The sequence below is a fragment of the Lepidochelys kempii genome, chromosome 1 (assembly GCF_965140285.1).
Source record: "Lepidochelys kempii isolate rLepKem1 chromosome 1, rLepKem1.hap1, whole genome shotgun sequence".
Lineage (NCBI taxonomy): Eukaryota > Metazoa > Chordata > Testudines > Cheloniidae > Lepidochelys > Lepidochelys kempii.
This window is the reverse complement of record NC_136380.1, coordinates 310,195,409-310,211,862: the sequence shown is the minus strand read 5'-3', so window position 1 is coordinate 310,211,862 and position 16,454 is coordinate 310,195,409. Positions and strand designations below refer to the sequence as shown.

Here is a 16,454-nt window from a genome sequence, read left to right as displayed (position 1 = left end):
GGGACCCATCGCTGTCAACAAAGTTGAAACTCACTGTCCATTTAAATGGTGTTGTGGGTTATAAACTGCTCAAAGTGTTCAAGGTACACCTTCCATGATTCGCGTTTTTTGTCGAAAATTGCCCACCAAAGTTGCCACTTCTCTACTTTCCTGTTAGACTTCACACCTCCTGGACTACTTCTCTGCCACAGGGAAACTGTTTTTTGTTAGTGCAGAAAGACAAACAAATGAACAATCTGCCTCCTCTGGCTGTGTGCAGACTGCAGAATTTTTCCTATGGATGTACTTGGGCTCCCTCTGCTGGCTGTACATCCCCTGTGCAGGCTAAGTTGTTTGCCTGCTTGCACGTGGTCAGCCAATAGGGCTGCCTACTTCCCTCTCAGTGCTTTGTTTGCAGTAGCTCCAGGCAGCAACCTATCCCTTTGTTCTGTCTTTACTGTGAGTTCCCCCTCTCTCTGTGTCTGGTTCATGATGTCCCAGCAGCAAAAGCAGCCATCTGTCTCCTTGTGCCTCTAGGTGAACTCTCCCCCTCTTTTTATAATATTCTTTGCTTACTTTTTCTTCTTGGTCAGGCACAGGCAGCGTAGGACACTCATGGGACAGAAATCCTTCACCACCAAATGTTCTGTCTGCACCCAGCTGAGAAGGAGATGCAGACACAGAGGAGCTCCACAGCTCACTGCTGTCAAAACTATTGTTCTGGCAGCAAAAGTGAAACTAACATGAAAGTGAGGCTTTGCACTGTGGGGGGAGTGCTCAAATATTTAAAGGAACAGGACATCATAGAATCATAGAATATCACAGTTGGAAGGGACCTCAGGAGGTCATCAAGTCCAACCCCCTGCTCAAAGCAGGACTGATCCCCAATTTTTGTCCCAGATCCCAAATGGCCCCCTCAAGACATCACATTCTGTTCTGTTAATTTATTAAGTTTTTAATATATTTGCTTGTAAGTAGCACCGATTTTTAACACTGATTTTGTTACTCAATAAAATTCTATTCTGTGGGAAATAGTTCATCTTTATTAGTTCACAACATATGCTGCAGACTGCCTTGCAGTACTGAATGCACCCACTTACTTGTTATTGTACAGTGTGACATAATTCATTCAGTAATAAATACAGTGTAATAATCATAAATGTACAGCAAGACCCACAAAATTAAGAGGTGCATCGACAGTTTTGTATTCACAGATGGCACCAAGCACCACACAATTCCTAACAGGCCCCAGAACTGCAGGCCAAGTACAGCACAGTCCACCACAGTACATTACAATGGCACACTGTTAAAATGCTCTCAAGGCCTCCCTCAGCCATATAGCTCCACACTGAGATCTTCTAATTGCCCTTGCGTCTGGCTGTTCAAACTCAGCAGACAGCTGCTCCGCCTCTGCCCTTCACCCCAGAAGCAACTTTTCCCACTTTACCTCACAGGTATTATGCAGGATGCAGCACTAGAGCCCTGCAGATCCATGGATATCCGCTTTACATCCACAGATACGTGCAGCCCGGATGCAGTTCTTTGTTTCTCATCTTTGCAAATTGGATGCAGATCCAATTTTTTTTTTCTGCACAGGGCTCAGAGTAATGGTACTCAATGGAGGGCTGCAGTTTCAGGGGGCTGCCCATGGGGCTGAACCCCAAGCCCTGGTGCCCCCTACAGGGCTAAAGCCCAGAGTCCCGAGCCCTGGCACCCTCCTTTGGAGGGAGTGCCAGGGCTCTAGACTTTAGCTCCATGGGGGACTCAGGGCACCAAGCCTCAGCCCCATGGTGGGCTCGGGGTTTGGGGCTTCTGCCCTATGGGGCCACGGCCCTCCTGAAACAGGCTCGCGGCCCCCTATAGGGCCAGAGATGCCCAGTTGAGGACCACTGTTCTAGAGGGTGCTGGTGTGGGTGCGAATGCAGATACATATAAAAGGTGGAGTGCAGATCGTGGGTCAGATACAATTTAATTACCGTGGATGCAGATTGGATGCTGATCCAAATTTTTGTATCTGGGCAGGACTCTACACAGCAGGCAGCTATAACCATTGGGATATTTTTCCTAGAGATCCAATCTTGTGAGTAAACAATGCCATCATCTCTTCAGTCTTCTAAAAGTACACTAACATGTCATTCTGCACCTGCTGAGCCAATAGCTGAATCTCTCCTTGTTGCTGTCAAGTTGGTCAGTGGACAGCTTCATGAGCTTCAACATCCCCAATGGTGATCCACCAATTGGAAAAGAAAGTCCTTTCTTGCAGCTTTCCGAACAGTACTGTGTTCTTAAAGATATGGCTCTCCTAACCAGCCAAAACTAGTGTTGGTGAAGTGTCTCTGATGATCTCCAGTGTTTGCATAACTATAGGAAAGTAACCCTTTCTGTTAATATACTCTTGGGCAAGGTGGACTGGTGTCAAAATAGGACTCTGCATGCTGTCTATCACTCCATCGCAGTTCAGGAACCCCACTGCTATAGATCCATCCACTGTGTCTTGCATATTTCTGAGTCACAATTAATGGCCCTGCGCACTTGGATGACAACTCACCAGTAGCAATCCGATGTTGCAATCATCGCTCACTCCTCTGCTGTCAGTGCAGCTCTCATTCTGGTGTCCCTGCTTTGAGGCCCAGATGTTGTGCTCCACCATTTGCTGCTTCTCCGTCAATGCCACCAAAAACCTGGAGTTGGTTTTCACTGTCCCACAGCAATCTGTCCTCAATTAAACTGTCATGTTCCCCACTTTTCAGAGTAACAGCCGTGTTAGTCTATATTCGCAAAAAGAAAAGGAGTACTTGTGGCACCTTAGAGACTAACCAATTTATTTGAGCATAAGCTTTCGTGAGCTACAGCTCACTTCATCGGATGCATACTGTGGAAAGCACAGAAGATCTTTTTATACACACAAACCATGAAAAAATGGGTGTTTACCACTACAAAAGGTTTTCTCTCCCCCCACCCCACTCTCCTGCTGGTAATAGCTTATCTAAAGTGATCACCACTGATGCAGTTTTTCTTGCGGCTCTGCAAACACCAGAGGATTGTGCATCCTGTGCTTGCAACAGTCAGGACAATAGTGCAGAGCTGTGGCAGTTCCATGCGTCTGTCAGAGGCCGACGACTCCAGCCCCAACTTCAAAGCACTGTCTACAGAGCTATTTTTAGGGTGCTAACATGACCCCTGGGAGGCTTGCACCCGTGGGCTTCAAATCGCTGTGTAGACATGCCCTGCTAGGTCAGTAGTTCCAGACTGGCCCTGACCTCGCAGAGACTTAAGCATGTATTTAACTTTCCACACACACTCACATACATAAAGTTTAAAATATGTGTAAGTCTTGCAGGATCAGGGCCGGGTGAGCTGCTTTATGGGGTCTGGAGATAGACAGGGTGTGGGGAGCAGGATCAGTGAACACTGTGGTGAGCAATGAACATCACGTTCACAGATACAGACCACAGACAAACCATAAATGATCATGGCTTTTTGCCTTCTTGTCCCCTGCAGGAACCCACCCCGTCTCCCTGAGCAGTACAGAACAAGTGATCATACTTCTGGGTCCCCTACCCTGGGACAGAGGGAAGTATAAATAGATGATGGGGACCCAAACCCAGAGGGAGTTGTGGGGATTGTTTCTATATATTATGTACATTTAATTATATTGGTGATATAGAGATTTTTAAAAGGAACTAACAACCACAAGTAGCAGGATGGTTGGGGATAGTCTGTTTGGGAAGGGGATAATCTATATGGAAGAAGCAAACAAACTCAAATAAAACAATATAAGAATAACAGTGAGCCAAAGCGCACCACCTTGCTGTGGAAGGATATTAAGGGAGCACAGGAGAGGATAAGGATTTTTTTTAAAATTCAGAATCTTCTAGTGGAGCATATTGTTAGCGTGTGTCCCACTAGTCTTCTGCATAATATTAATCATCACACGCATTCTCTCTTGCACCACCTGCTATTGTTTGTCACACTCATTGCTTCTCGTCTTGAATTGTATTGGAAGCTTCTTGTAGCAGGCACCATGTGTGCCTATGTGTATGCATACAGCCTGGCAAAATTTGACACCAATCTTGGTTGCAGCCTTTGGGCTGTAGTGTAATATAAATAACAAATAATAACGGAATATTATTTCATTACTACTAGTGTTTATACTTGTTTTGTTTGTTGTCTTTGCATCCAAGTATTCTATCAAGGCAATATAATTATTAAGCCCCGATTCAGCAAATCCCTTAAGCACAATCTTAAATCCATCCCTATTTGGCCTAAATTTCATGATAGTGAAAGTTAAGCACATGCTTAAGTGCGTTGCCGAATTGAGGCCTAATTCTGTATGTGTGTAGAGCATTCAGTACTTATCATTTATAATACAAGAGTATGATCTGTGAATGAGCAAACATACTATTTTCCAAGTCAGTCACACTATGTAGAAGAAACTACCTGATATAAAACAAGAATGACTGGAATGGCTAACTTCAGCCTTGGTATAAACAGTCACTATTATGTTGTCTTCCTCATGTAAACAATAGTTACTGAAAAATAAAACTAATCTAAACTTAAGAAAAGCCCTTAGGAATTTTTCTGACATGGTATTCATTACAGAGGTTGGGTCATGCTATCACTGCTCTTAGAACTACATATATATATATACATACATACACACCAGAACATTTTAAGAGATTTCTTTTGCTATAGCTAATTAAATCGGATCACAGCCTGTTGAGTAATTGAGAATTGTTTTTGTTTGTTTTTAAAGTACTTTTGTGCAATGGACAGTTTCACAAGCACTTGCAAGAAATTTTTGTTCCCTTGGTCGTCCGCTATGTCGATCTCATGGAATCATCTATTGCCCAGTCCATTCATAGAGGTCTTGAACAAGAGTCCTGGCAGCCTGTCAAGTAAGTGTTTATAGAAGGGCTAACCTACCTATATCTTTATACCCAATTTGCTTTAATCCTCTATTGTCCTGTAAGTTCTATTTTTTATTGTATTCCTACATTGTTTATTTCTTCACAGGAGCATCACCAACAGTCTTCCCAATGTAGCTCTTCCGAAAGTTCCAAGTTTCCCTCTTAATCTTCCACAGATACCTAGCTTTTCTGCACCAACTTGGATGGCTTCTTTATATGATTCCACGTGTGTATTCTTCACTGATCTTCTGACTGTACGTCAGCTCTGCATGGCCTTGCTGGTGTCCTGTCTGGTGATATTTGGATTGCATGGTGTTTAGGATTGTGTAGTTGGAAACAATAATTTCTCAGTTGTGAGCCAAGCATGGAATGTCAGTGCGTGGTGCATTTTTAGTGCATAAAAATACAGCAATGTTATAGCTAATATCTCACTTAAAATCAACTTGGCAAAGGTTTGTTGTGGTACAGTTAACAGTCTAAATGCCATAACTGCTCTTCTTATTCAGTTAATAAGCAGGGGAGAAAAATTAAAATCATTGTTCTTAGACCATGTTTTCATAAACTACAATAGCTCTTCATGTTTTCACATGAATGTGACTAATTCATTGCATGTGCAAAATGGTTCAGAAAACAGTTTCAACATTTGTTTGCAAGATTCCAGTTAGATTTAAAAATTCTCAATCTTAACGGGAAACTAAAGATTAGTATGTCCAAAATTTGACCTGCATTAGTTTCTTTTTGTGTTTTTTTTTTCACCATGCTTCTTGGTTTTTTTTAATGGAGCCAGTAGCCCATGCCCAGTTGATCAATCCCAAAATAACATACTGAAGCTTTGTGTGTCTACCTGTTTGTGTATGAGTATGGATGTGCATGCACAGTTGAGGAAAATAGTTTTGGGTAAAGAAACATGTTTCACTTATAAGTTTTCAAAAGAGGGGGTTTTGTAGAAGCAACAACAGAAGATATTTTTAAATTTTGAAAACTAATCTTGACAATATCCTTTAAAGCTAAAGATAATTTAATGTTTTGGAAAACAAGGGGGTTTTTTTGTTTTGTTTTGTTTGTTTGTTTGTTTGTTTGTTTTTACAAGCAGATGTCTAAATCCATTATCACACATGAAGTTCTGTGTTTGTGATAAGAATTACGTAGCCAAGTGTATTGAGTAATGTGTCTACAGACTTTTGGCACTTGTTCATTAGCTGTAATGGGATTTGTTCTTTCTGGCTCCCCTAAGGAATTGTCAACCTTTTTCTTCCCCATCCTTAGGCTTTTACACCCTTTGTTTTGACTGTAACACTGCAAGTTTGCACCTACATACTTTTGCCTTTATAAATCATTATTCCAGCTTTGAATCACAACTCAGTGGTGTTTTGCCCTTCAAAACTCTTCCGACCTGCTTATTCCTGTCCTTTGAAGGTTACTGTCTTAAACAGTGTCCTCCACACTTTACACTTTCTTGAGACTTAATGTTCTTAACTGTGGTCTTCTAACAATCTGCACTTATAGCACTTCTGCCCCGTAAAAATGAATTTTAATTTGCATTTTACATATGTGGACATGAGTTGGAGGTTTTTACACACAGATGTTTTCCCCTGGGAAAATATATATAGTAGGTTCCCCAAATTACTGATATTAAGGACTGGTTGTATTATAGGCAGGGCTGCCAAACACTTTGTATTATAAGACTCTGTCTTTAGTTACTTATAACTTTGCCACCTGTAACTGACTGGGTTGAAATTTTCCATGTTGGTTGTCTGCATCAGGCTAAGTTTCTTCAGAAAATTTCAGCCAAAAGGGTTCAGCCATTCTGAGAATGGAGGAAGGGGCAGATACGTTGTTTTGCCTATGTTAAAAAATATTCTGATGATCTTTTCTTCAAGCAGTTGTAGTACCTTAAGACTTTAGAGCAGGAACTTGTAATTTGGCAGGGGGTGGCCTTAGTGTGAGGGGTGTGCCTTTTGCCATCCCCATGGAAACTCACCCAAATTTAGTCACGTTGTAAGCCTTTACCCAGAAATCCTAATTCTGGCATTTCCTAAGCTTAATAATGTCCTCTTAATGTAATTTATCTGTTTGTTTATTTATAATTTTGCATAATCTTTGTAATAAAAATGAGTGAGAGAGGGAGTGTTATTAAAGATGTACAAGTGCCATAGGGCCAATTCTATCATCGGCTGCACCGGCGTGTAACTATTTGAAGAGGATATAAAGGAGAGTCCTCCTATTTGTAATATCTCAGGGTAGCTGCCACAATGATGCACAAGAGTGCTCAGCAAAGGATGAATAACATGCCAACTCTCACATCCAGTTCGCCAGGGCAGCATTCAGCTAGTACATGTGCTGCCATCCCCAAGTGCTTGTAGGCAGTGGCTAGAGTGCCGCTTCTGCTGAAAGGAACAGTAACAAACAGCCCACCAGGCATTGTACAAGCTCACTGAGACATCTTGCTTAGCAGCTTCAGTATGCTTCCAGGGCTGTCTGCACAGCTGCCTGCCAGCCAGCCACTGTCCCTTCTACCCCGGTAGCATTGTTCTTTGTAAGGGCATGAGTTAATTTAGAATATTCAGTTTCAAGATAAGTGACTCAGATCGTGTTTGAGAGAGAGCAGATTACAGTGAATAACATGTTCTTCACTGTGGCCTCTGTATGTGTATTCCCACTTGTGGGGCATACCCACCCGCATCTGGTGCCATGGCACATTCTAGTAAAATAGCATCTGCTGGGACATCGTCTGGGGTGTGAAGTCCTTTTTGTATGCCTTTCAGAAACCAGTGATTGATGTTATCTTTCTAATCCATTGATGGCTGATATGGAAATGAAATTCCATTCAAAACCGCTGCATTCAAAATTGTAGATGGCAGGCATTCAGTGGAATTCAGATCACATTTTTTGATTAATTCCTTTAAAGTTATTGCAAAAGCTGGCCATTTTAGCCATTTTTATAGTTAATTGTTTTCAGTGGCTGGAGATTTCGTTATACAATGAGGAGTTAAAACACATCAGAAACTATGATTTAACTGAGTTATTTTTAAATATTTTCGAAGAATGTCAAGTCATCTATCTAGTTGACCATAGCCTTTTTGTTTTATGAAGTGACAAGAAATGGTTTCATATTCTAGCATACATTGCTAACATCCAAGTCCCGGTCATAAAGCTGTTGTTCCCAATTCAGCAAAGCACTGAAGCACATGTTTAAGTCCAGCCCTTTCAACAAAGCAGTTAAGCACTTGCCAAATGCTTAGCTGAATAAGGATGGGTTTAAGCATGTAGTTCGGTTAAGCATGTGCTTAAGTGCTTTGCTGAAGTGGGGTTATTGATATTGAAATTATTTTCCTCTCTGTGACTAATAATTTACACTTACTTTTTTGAGCATTACCATAAAACTTTGTATACAGGCCATGTTAAATCACTGTAGCTGTTCTGTTGCTATTTCCATTGACAAGTTATTTTTTCTCTTTAATGTGTGTCTAGGAACACTAAATGTGTACTCTTCTCTGTCTTTACACTGTCACAAGAACATCATTACTGTGTTTTCAGTTGTTTTTGCTGGTTCTATAATTTAATGGTACATTTGGGGCATTGCATGTTAAGGTTAGGGAGATATTAAGAGAGTAAAGTGCTGTGTGTAGTAGTCAGTATTTTGCTTGATTGGTCCCATGAGAAGTTAACTCAGAGGACACCTTGGCTAGACGTGCAGAACACTGTGAATTATCGTCAGATTCAGCAAAGGAAAACATGCTGAAAGGTTGAGAGGGCTGGGACGGTGTGTTTGGGGGAGGGGAGGTAGAAGCTTTTAATTAACCAGAATGGGAGTTTTTCTTACAATCTACTTGTTAATTAAAATTCGTTACTCTAAACCTAATTTTTATTTCCTTTCCGTTTTGAATCTTTACTCTTTTACAAGTTTTGAGCCTAGCTTTTAAGTTGGATTTATGGCTTGTTTTGATTATACCAGTGTTCCATTTATAAATTATTTTCTCTGTTACATACGTAATAGATGTTCCACAGTCACTGTAATCATCACCACTGGCAGAAGCAGCTACAACCCCATGGAGTTAGGGCCACTTCTTACGCTAGCAATGAATTTGACTCTCAGTATGTGAGTCATTGTTTTGTGGAGTTTTTCCTATGTACAGTGCTCAGTCAATTCACTGCTTAATAACAATTAATTCTTTTCTCCTACACCAAGATATGCCTGGTGCAGGAAAAGGGAGGAACCTCAAGGAGCTGGTTACAGTTCCTTGAATCTCAATCTGCTCCAGCAGTATTAGATCCCAGTGTACAAAGTGCAAATCAATTTAAGAATGTTCTTGACTTTAAGCAGGTATGTACTGATTTACTGGACCAAGTGCTTTACTGGATTAAGATCAGAGTGCAGAATCATGCCCAAATAAAGTATATACCATTGTACAAATAATCTTAGTCTGTCAGTGTAAAATCATAATCCTCCAGAGTAATTTACTGTAATAGTTAATAATAATCAAATGACAGATGTGTGGTTTTGGAATACACTATTTCTTTCTGTTGTCACAGCTCCTTTTATGTCAGTAGTATACAATATTAGTCTATATCTTTAAGAAAAATGGTTCTGAATGTCGTTGTGCAATATATAACTAAATAATAAATAAGAATGGTGGTTCAGAAGCATATAAAAAACAAGAAATGTTTATTACGGAGCTTCTCTCAAATTTCAAGAACCAGTGGCTATTATTATAATTATTATAATTGTAAAACCTTATTTGGCTATGTAATGAAACCAGTTTAAGTGGACACCAGGGAGCGAACGTGCATAAGAATACATTGACAATATTTGAGAGCACATGATTCCTCCTGAGTCTTAGAGGATTCCATTTAGTTTGGAGTCCTGTTAAGCAGAAATATGATTTAAAGAGAACAAAATTAAAATGCATAAAATCCCTGCAGATCAAATAGAGAGAAGTGATTATCACATTTGGTAAATAAATGTGCTTTACTTTCAGATAGGCACTCTCATCAAAGTCAATATACATTGAGACTTTGTACGAAAATATGTTAGTGTATTTATGCGCACACCCGCATCTTGTTTTTTAGTTAGTACACTCTCTCCACATCTTTCTCATCCATACCAGTTGACTATCTTATTTTGTGATCTAAGTTTGTATATAATGTAACATATATAAGGACAAACTCACTACCAGGGAATATGGGAGATATCTGATAACCATGTAGAGTTATTTCATTCGTCTGTAAGGAAGAATCCTACCCTAGCAGGACGGTGGACTCTTGTTTTTCTTATATTAAAAAACTATTGCCACTGTGTAAATAAGGGCTTTATGTTCAGTGCAAGGGAAGGGTCTTTGCCTCAAAATGCTTGCAATCTAAACAGGCAACATACACACAGAAGATGGGGTTGAGGATGGAACCTAGTCAGCCCAACAGGTCTTTGGTCTCCTGAGATCTTGTTGTTCTGTTTCAAGGGTGTAACAGGGAGGTATAACTAAGAGTTACTGAATGTTATTAAGCAGGAACATGTAGGCAGAATATCATGAGTCTCCCTAATGGTGAAATCTACTAAACTGTGGACTGTCAGTGTAAGGAACGTGGGGAAGCATCAATACTTGAGTCATTTAAAAATGGAGAAGACAGAGCCACTAGCAAATTACTGTAGGTAACAATCCAACTTCATTAGGTAGATATTTTAGGCCTTTTCCATCTCTAATTTTTTTGGCCCTGATCCCTCTCAGTCCTGAGTGCACTCAACTCCCATTGACTCATTCAGTGGGAGTTGAAGGCATGCAACCCCTTCATGATTATGGCCTTTTGTTATGAGAATATAGGAAGGAAAATGGCAATACTTATAAATTAAAATGCTGAGTCAAGGCTGCTATACTAAATTTTTGTCACTTTTGCTCCTGAAGTATGTTGAAATCTGTTACTTGGAATGTTAATGTGGATAGCATTATGACTCTCAGTATAGCAGTTCAGGCTTTGGAGCATAGGCACATTATTAGCACACTTGGAGGAGTTCATTCCGGCTGAATATTGTAATGGTATCACAGTAATTAATGATGAGCAGATGTATATATTAAAACCTATGAGTTGGTCAGGAGGGAGAGTTTTAAAATTGTGGCAACCGCAAATGACATAGAGACATTTTCTTCTTTTGTTCTGCTCATGTTAAGTTTATTAACATTAATGTGAGTTCTGTTTTTCCTTGCTTTGGAGATCTTCTGTACTACTTCCCTCAGTGGGAGTTAATCTGCATGTGTCAAGAGAGTATCTGTCTGTGTGTGGCTCTTCTACTACACTACACTTCTTCAGTACTATGGGAGGTCTACCCACCCGTGCTGTGAGAGCAAGCAAATATATGTGCAAAGTGTTCACTGTCGTTAAAAAGTTCTTTCTTAAATAAAACTCCTTCTGCCCATATTTTTCTTCTCTTCTCTTGAATTTGGGTTGCTTCACTTCCCTCTCCCACCTCCATGATACCAGGGTTGAACTCATGTACTTGTTTCACCCCTTAGGGAAGTCATATTAAATCAAAAGGACAGGACTTTCACAACCACTCTAATGCTCTTGGAACAACACCCAACTGTGTTGTGGGAGCTACGTGTGAGAAGTGAACTGGAAGGAGGGGAGGACTCTACTTCTGCAAGTTATTCTGTGTGTTTTTTTCATATGTCCTATAAATTTATCTTCTGTTTTTCTTAATAGCAATGGTTCAGCTACATCAGAAGATCTTTTCTGGAAACTTGATGCACTGCAGATGTTTGTTTTCGATCTGCACTGGCCAGAACCAGAATTTGCCCATCATTTAGAGCAGAGACTTAAACTTATGGCCAGTGATATGATAGAAGCCTGCGTCAAAAGGTACAGTTATATTTTGAAATTGTCTGTTAAAAGTTGTAACACATTTGGACATGAACATCCATGAAATGTTAATGAGAACATCTAGATGTGTGGTATCCATGTAGAATCCTACTGCAAAGATCCTAGCCCATCGCTTTGACCATGTCATTCTTTTCTTTGCATCACTCACCGACTCCCTCTTCTCTATCGCATCAAACATAAGCTGCTTGCCTTCACTTTTAAGGTCCTCAACGTCCTGTTCCTATCTTACCTATTGTCTGTCATTCACTATTGAGATGTTAAATCCCACCTCCATTTGGTCCATGATACCAGTCTCTGTCACCCACTTCTTTGATTTTCATACAAGTACCCTTATGCTTTCTCCCATATTACCTGTCATGCTTGGGAGGCGTTCCCCACAAAGCCACCTCATTAACCTCCTTTAAAACCCTGCTTTTCCATGATTCCTACAGAAAGCTTGACAATGATGTGCTAAGACCGCTGTCTATCGCACTGACCAAATTGCCTCATTGGTTCATTGTACCCACCCCAAACCCCATCTGTCTGTCTGTATCCATCTGGTGTCTCTTGTTTTATACTTAGATTGTAAGGTCTTTGGGCCAGGGCCAGGCTTTTTGTTCTGTGGAGTTTTTTTTACAGCGCTGAGCACAATGGGGTCCTGATCTATGGGTGGGACTCTAAGCGTTATGATAAAACAAATAATAAACAATAGGGCTATTTTGGGAGCCTGCAAAGACCACAGATCCCACTTTTGATCCTGAAGCATAAAGCTATTATAAGATGGGTGCTTTTTATTTTTTAAAGTGAGTTTCTGGCCCTATTCCTTTCAAAGGTAGGTTTGAACATGTAAACATAAATTAATGTAAACCGATCACTGGGATGAAAGTTTGTCACATGGATTTTTACTGAACAGTACAGGTTATTCACGACTTATCAATAATCATACCACCCAGGATTAGCCTTTGGGATTCATGAAACCCATATTCAGATATTCTTCAATTTTGGGGGTGACCCTATACCAATTTAAAACTGGGGGGGGCCTGTGCCACCTGGGATACTGCTAATAGCACTTGGTCAGCTACAGTCTCTCTTGGCTCCCTGTTGGCTACTTGAATGTCTCTTCTGATGAGTAGTTAGTGGGTCTCTAGGCTCAAGGAAGGGTGGCTACAAAGTATAAAAGGCAGTATTGTTTTGTAGACTACTACGCACAGATCTGAGAGCAAGAGACTTCTGCATTCCAGTCTTGGCTCTGACATTGACTCTGTGGCTTTCATCAAACAATGTAACCTCTTCGCCTCAGTATCCCCATATGTAGAATTGGGATAATAATACTGAAATGCATCACCCGGGGGTTATAATGACTAAGTAGCCACTGTTTGTAAAACACAATTATATAAGTGCTGAAATTCACTAGTATGTACACAGATCCCTCACAGATCTGGGTTGTAGTTTGAGACTGTCCTAATAAATTATCTTGCTGACCTTCCTCTGAATTGAATCCTAAGGCTCTCACTCTGCGTAGCGGCAAGATCATAGTGGTTTGGTATATATGTTAATGGAAGAAGGTTTGAGAAATACTTTTTGAAGGCCACCCAAAAGTCCTAAAAAATCATCTGCATATTATCAAAGTCAAGTGAGGTGCCAAATGCTGTATTGATAGCAGATTGTACTGAGATGTACACTTCAAAATGATAGAACAGTGCAAGTACATTTCAAACTTGCTAAAGGATCTACAGAATATGGTTTCAGGCATCTTAAAGATATATCACAATATCCTTGCTGCTAAATATAAGCATAAGCTAAATGTTGTTTATACATTTTATATAACTCCTAAAAATATAACTGATAAATTATGATAAATGTTATCTAGATATATCTAACTAGAGCTAGGTTGAAAAACAAAAATCTAATTTCATTAAAAAAGTAAAATGTCAAAGTTGTTTTAATTTTGATGTATTTGAAAAGGACCCATTTTTGATTTTATAAAAATTTGACATGATATTTTTAATATTTCTTTAAAGATCAACAATAACATTATCAAAATGGTTGTTGACATTTTTGTTTGTTGAAACAATATGAAAAAAACAATTATTAAAAAAACAATTTTTCTGCAAACAAAACAATTTGATAACCATTTTTCTGGTGTTTTTTAAAAAAAATTGTAAAAAAAAAAGCCTGAATGATTATGAAAAACAATTTTTTGACAAGGTAGATCAACAATCAATTGAAAAATACTGAACAGCTCTTAGTGCTGATCATAGTGGTTGAGATTTCAAAAGCCTAAACTTTTCCTGTACAATAGTTTGCACAAATTGGTATTTAGAGTGGCAAATAAACAATCACTAACTCAGGTACCTATTTCTGTGTTCATTTGCTGATTTCTCAGACAGAAATATGGGGGTTCACATGTGAAATGAGCCCAGATGCAAATTTTGTGGCTGCAACTTGAAAACCCACATTTGAAAAGAAACCTTTTTTATGGCCAATTTTTAAGTCTGTGTTACTGCCTTCAAAGTGATAGGAAGATTTAAAACCATATGTCTAGTCTTGTTTGACAAGAAGGAACCTGAGATAAGTGGCCTAAAAGCAAATTGTTTCACTTATCACTCCTTCCGTATCTAACTAAAAATCAACTCTTAGAAGATTTGCATTCAAAAATTATTGGTAGAAGAGAAATCTTTTGACACTGTAAATGAATGAATTACATCTGTGGTCCTGAAAACATGTTCCACCACAAAGTGCAGGTGGTTCAAGATTATTGACTGCCAATGTGAAATTGTGGCTTGCTGGTTAAAGAGCATGGAACTTACAGAATGCCTAATAAGCTACTATGGGTAGAAAATACTTCAAGCTCTAGTGTCATTGGAGAAAATTAGCAAAGCTGCTTATCACCTCAAATTTACCACTTATCCAAATATGAAGGCTTATCCTCTGTACTGCTTCATCATGGTGGCAGAACAATATCCACAATCTTCAACTATTGTATTTCTACTTGGAAACCTAAAACCATTCCAAGTGATTTCAAGAATGCAGTTATTATTTTTATAAAAAGAAGAACAGATCATAGTGTGGAACTTCCTGAAGGTCCACTCTTTCATCTGTTTGTGGTAAAGCTCCATCAAAAGTCCTTCCCAATCATCTCTTACATACAACTGTATTCCTACCCAAGAGTCAGTGTGTTTTCTTCATTGGTCAGTGTACCAGGGAAATTACTTTTACTCACTGCTGACTCCAACAAATGTCATGAGATCAATATCAGCTGCTTCACAAGGCTTTTATGGACTCAGCCAGGTGACCCGTTATATAAAAGAGGCATATTCTGAACAATCCCACAAAAAACACTATCATATGAATGAATTTGTCATCATCTGTTTATTCCAACAACATATATCTGGAATGCTATCTGTAAGCAAGTTGGGCCTAGTATGTTCAGAACTTTAAAGAAAAGCATTTTTATAGCAAATCGGAACTGGATCAGGTAATAGTAGCGAAGTACTGGTGCACTGCTGTCATTACAAGTGGTCTCTGTTAGGACGCAAGCTGCCACATGATGAATCAGCTACAGCTTTTGAGTTGGCTTTTCACTTCGGCGTCAGGTACTGTAGAGCTTGTTGCAATAGGCAAATCTGAAAATGTCAAAGGCCTGATTATGAGATCTAGACTTATTTTTTATCAAATCAGGAAGACTGATGGCTTCCAGGTGCATTGGGTTAATAAGATTCTCAGAAACAACTCATATGGCTAAGTCTTTAACATGAAAATTGCTGTCCTTCGGTAAATTCATCTCCAATGGAGTAGGAACTTTATTCAGTAGCCCTCTGTGTGCCCACCATAGGGCACATTCTAATTCAGCTATGTAAAGTTTCACCTCAGCATGAGTTTCCATGTGCAAGACACCCGTAAATGGTCCCAAAACAGCAATAACATTGCAGCTGACACATGAGAAATCTTGTCACTCTCTCAAATCAAATGGAGAATCATATGAGGAAAGTTTTTTGGGGAGAGATGAATTGAAACTTTTAGGCTGATTTATACAAACTGTTATAATGATTATAAGAATTATATTTCTCTAGTAGCGTAGATGTTTGATTTAGCCGTCATTTTACATTTGTATAAAATAGGCCTGATTCTGATCTCACAATAAATTTTCTCTGATGTAACTCTACTGACTGCAGTGATTTTGCTCTGGATTTACACCAGCATGAGACGAGAGCCAGATCTTTGTGTATCTATCTTTGTTTTAATATGAAAGGAAATAATTTAACTCACTTTTTTCTTTATTAAAGATTGGGTTTTTTTAATTAAAGCTGTAAGAGCATTTTTGAGTCATATGTATCAGAAGTGGTATCCTAACATGACAGATTAGCTGTTACGTTTTAATGCAGAAGATCCAAATATTTCTTTGAGCTTTATATTTTTACTGCTTGAAACTTGTTCACAGATAATGGATTAGGAAGCATATTGTTAAATGTATTATGTTTTTGCCTACCAGTCATTATTTAGCTAAATCAAAGCAGAATTTTGAGATTACTTTCGTGTTCTACTGAACAGATGAATATTTTACTCTACTTCTTGTAGTATTGTGTTCCTACATGCTTCCACCTGGTGCTCACAGACTTAATTTTTAAATTAACACATTTAGTGAGATTTTTGCTTTTACATGTCAGTTGTCTGGAATTATGACAAACTTTCATGTTGTGAATTCATGTTTAAATA

General features: G+C 39.2%; 1 protein-coding gene across 22 annotated transcripts in view; it reads left to right on the top strand.

Annotated features, from left to right (window-relative positions):
* The window catches only part of CADPS2 (calcium dependent secretion activator 2), a 593,917-nt gene that overhangs the window by 516,716 nt on the left and 60,747 nt on the right, over positions 1–16,454 (top strand). For 15 of the 22 annotated variants that reach the window (XM_073328224.2, XM_073328216.2, XM_073328214.2 and 12 more), the window contains 3 exons: positions 4,736–4,877; positions 4,996–5,115; positions 11,583–11,738. In XM_073328224.2, coding sequence (XP_073184325.1) covers positions 4,736–4,877; positions 4,996–5,115; positions 11,583–11,738 — 418 coding nt within the window. The remainder of the gene's footprint in view (positions 1–4,735; positions 4,878–4,995; positions 5,116–11,582; positions 11,739–16,454) is intronic. The other 7 variants (XM_073328222.1, XM_073328217.2, XM_073328223.2 and 4 more) reach the window with 1 other exon arrangement.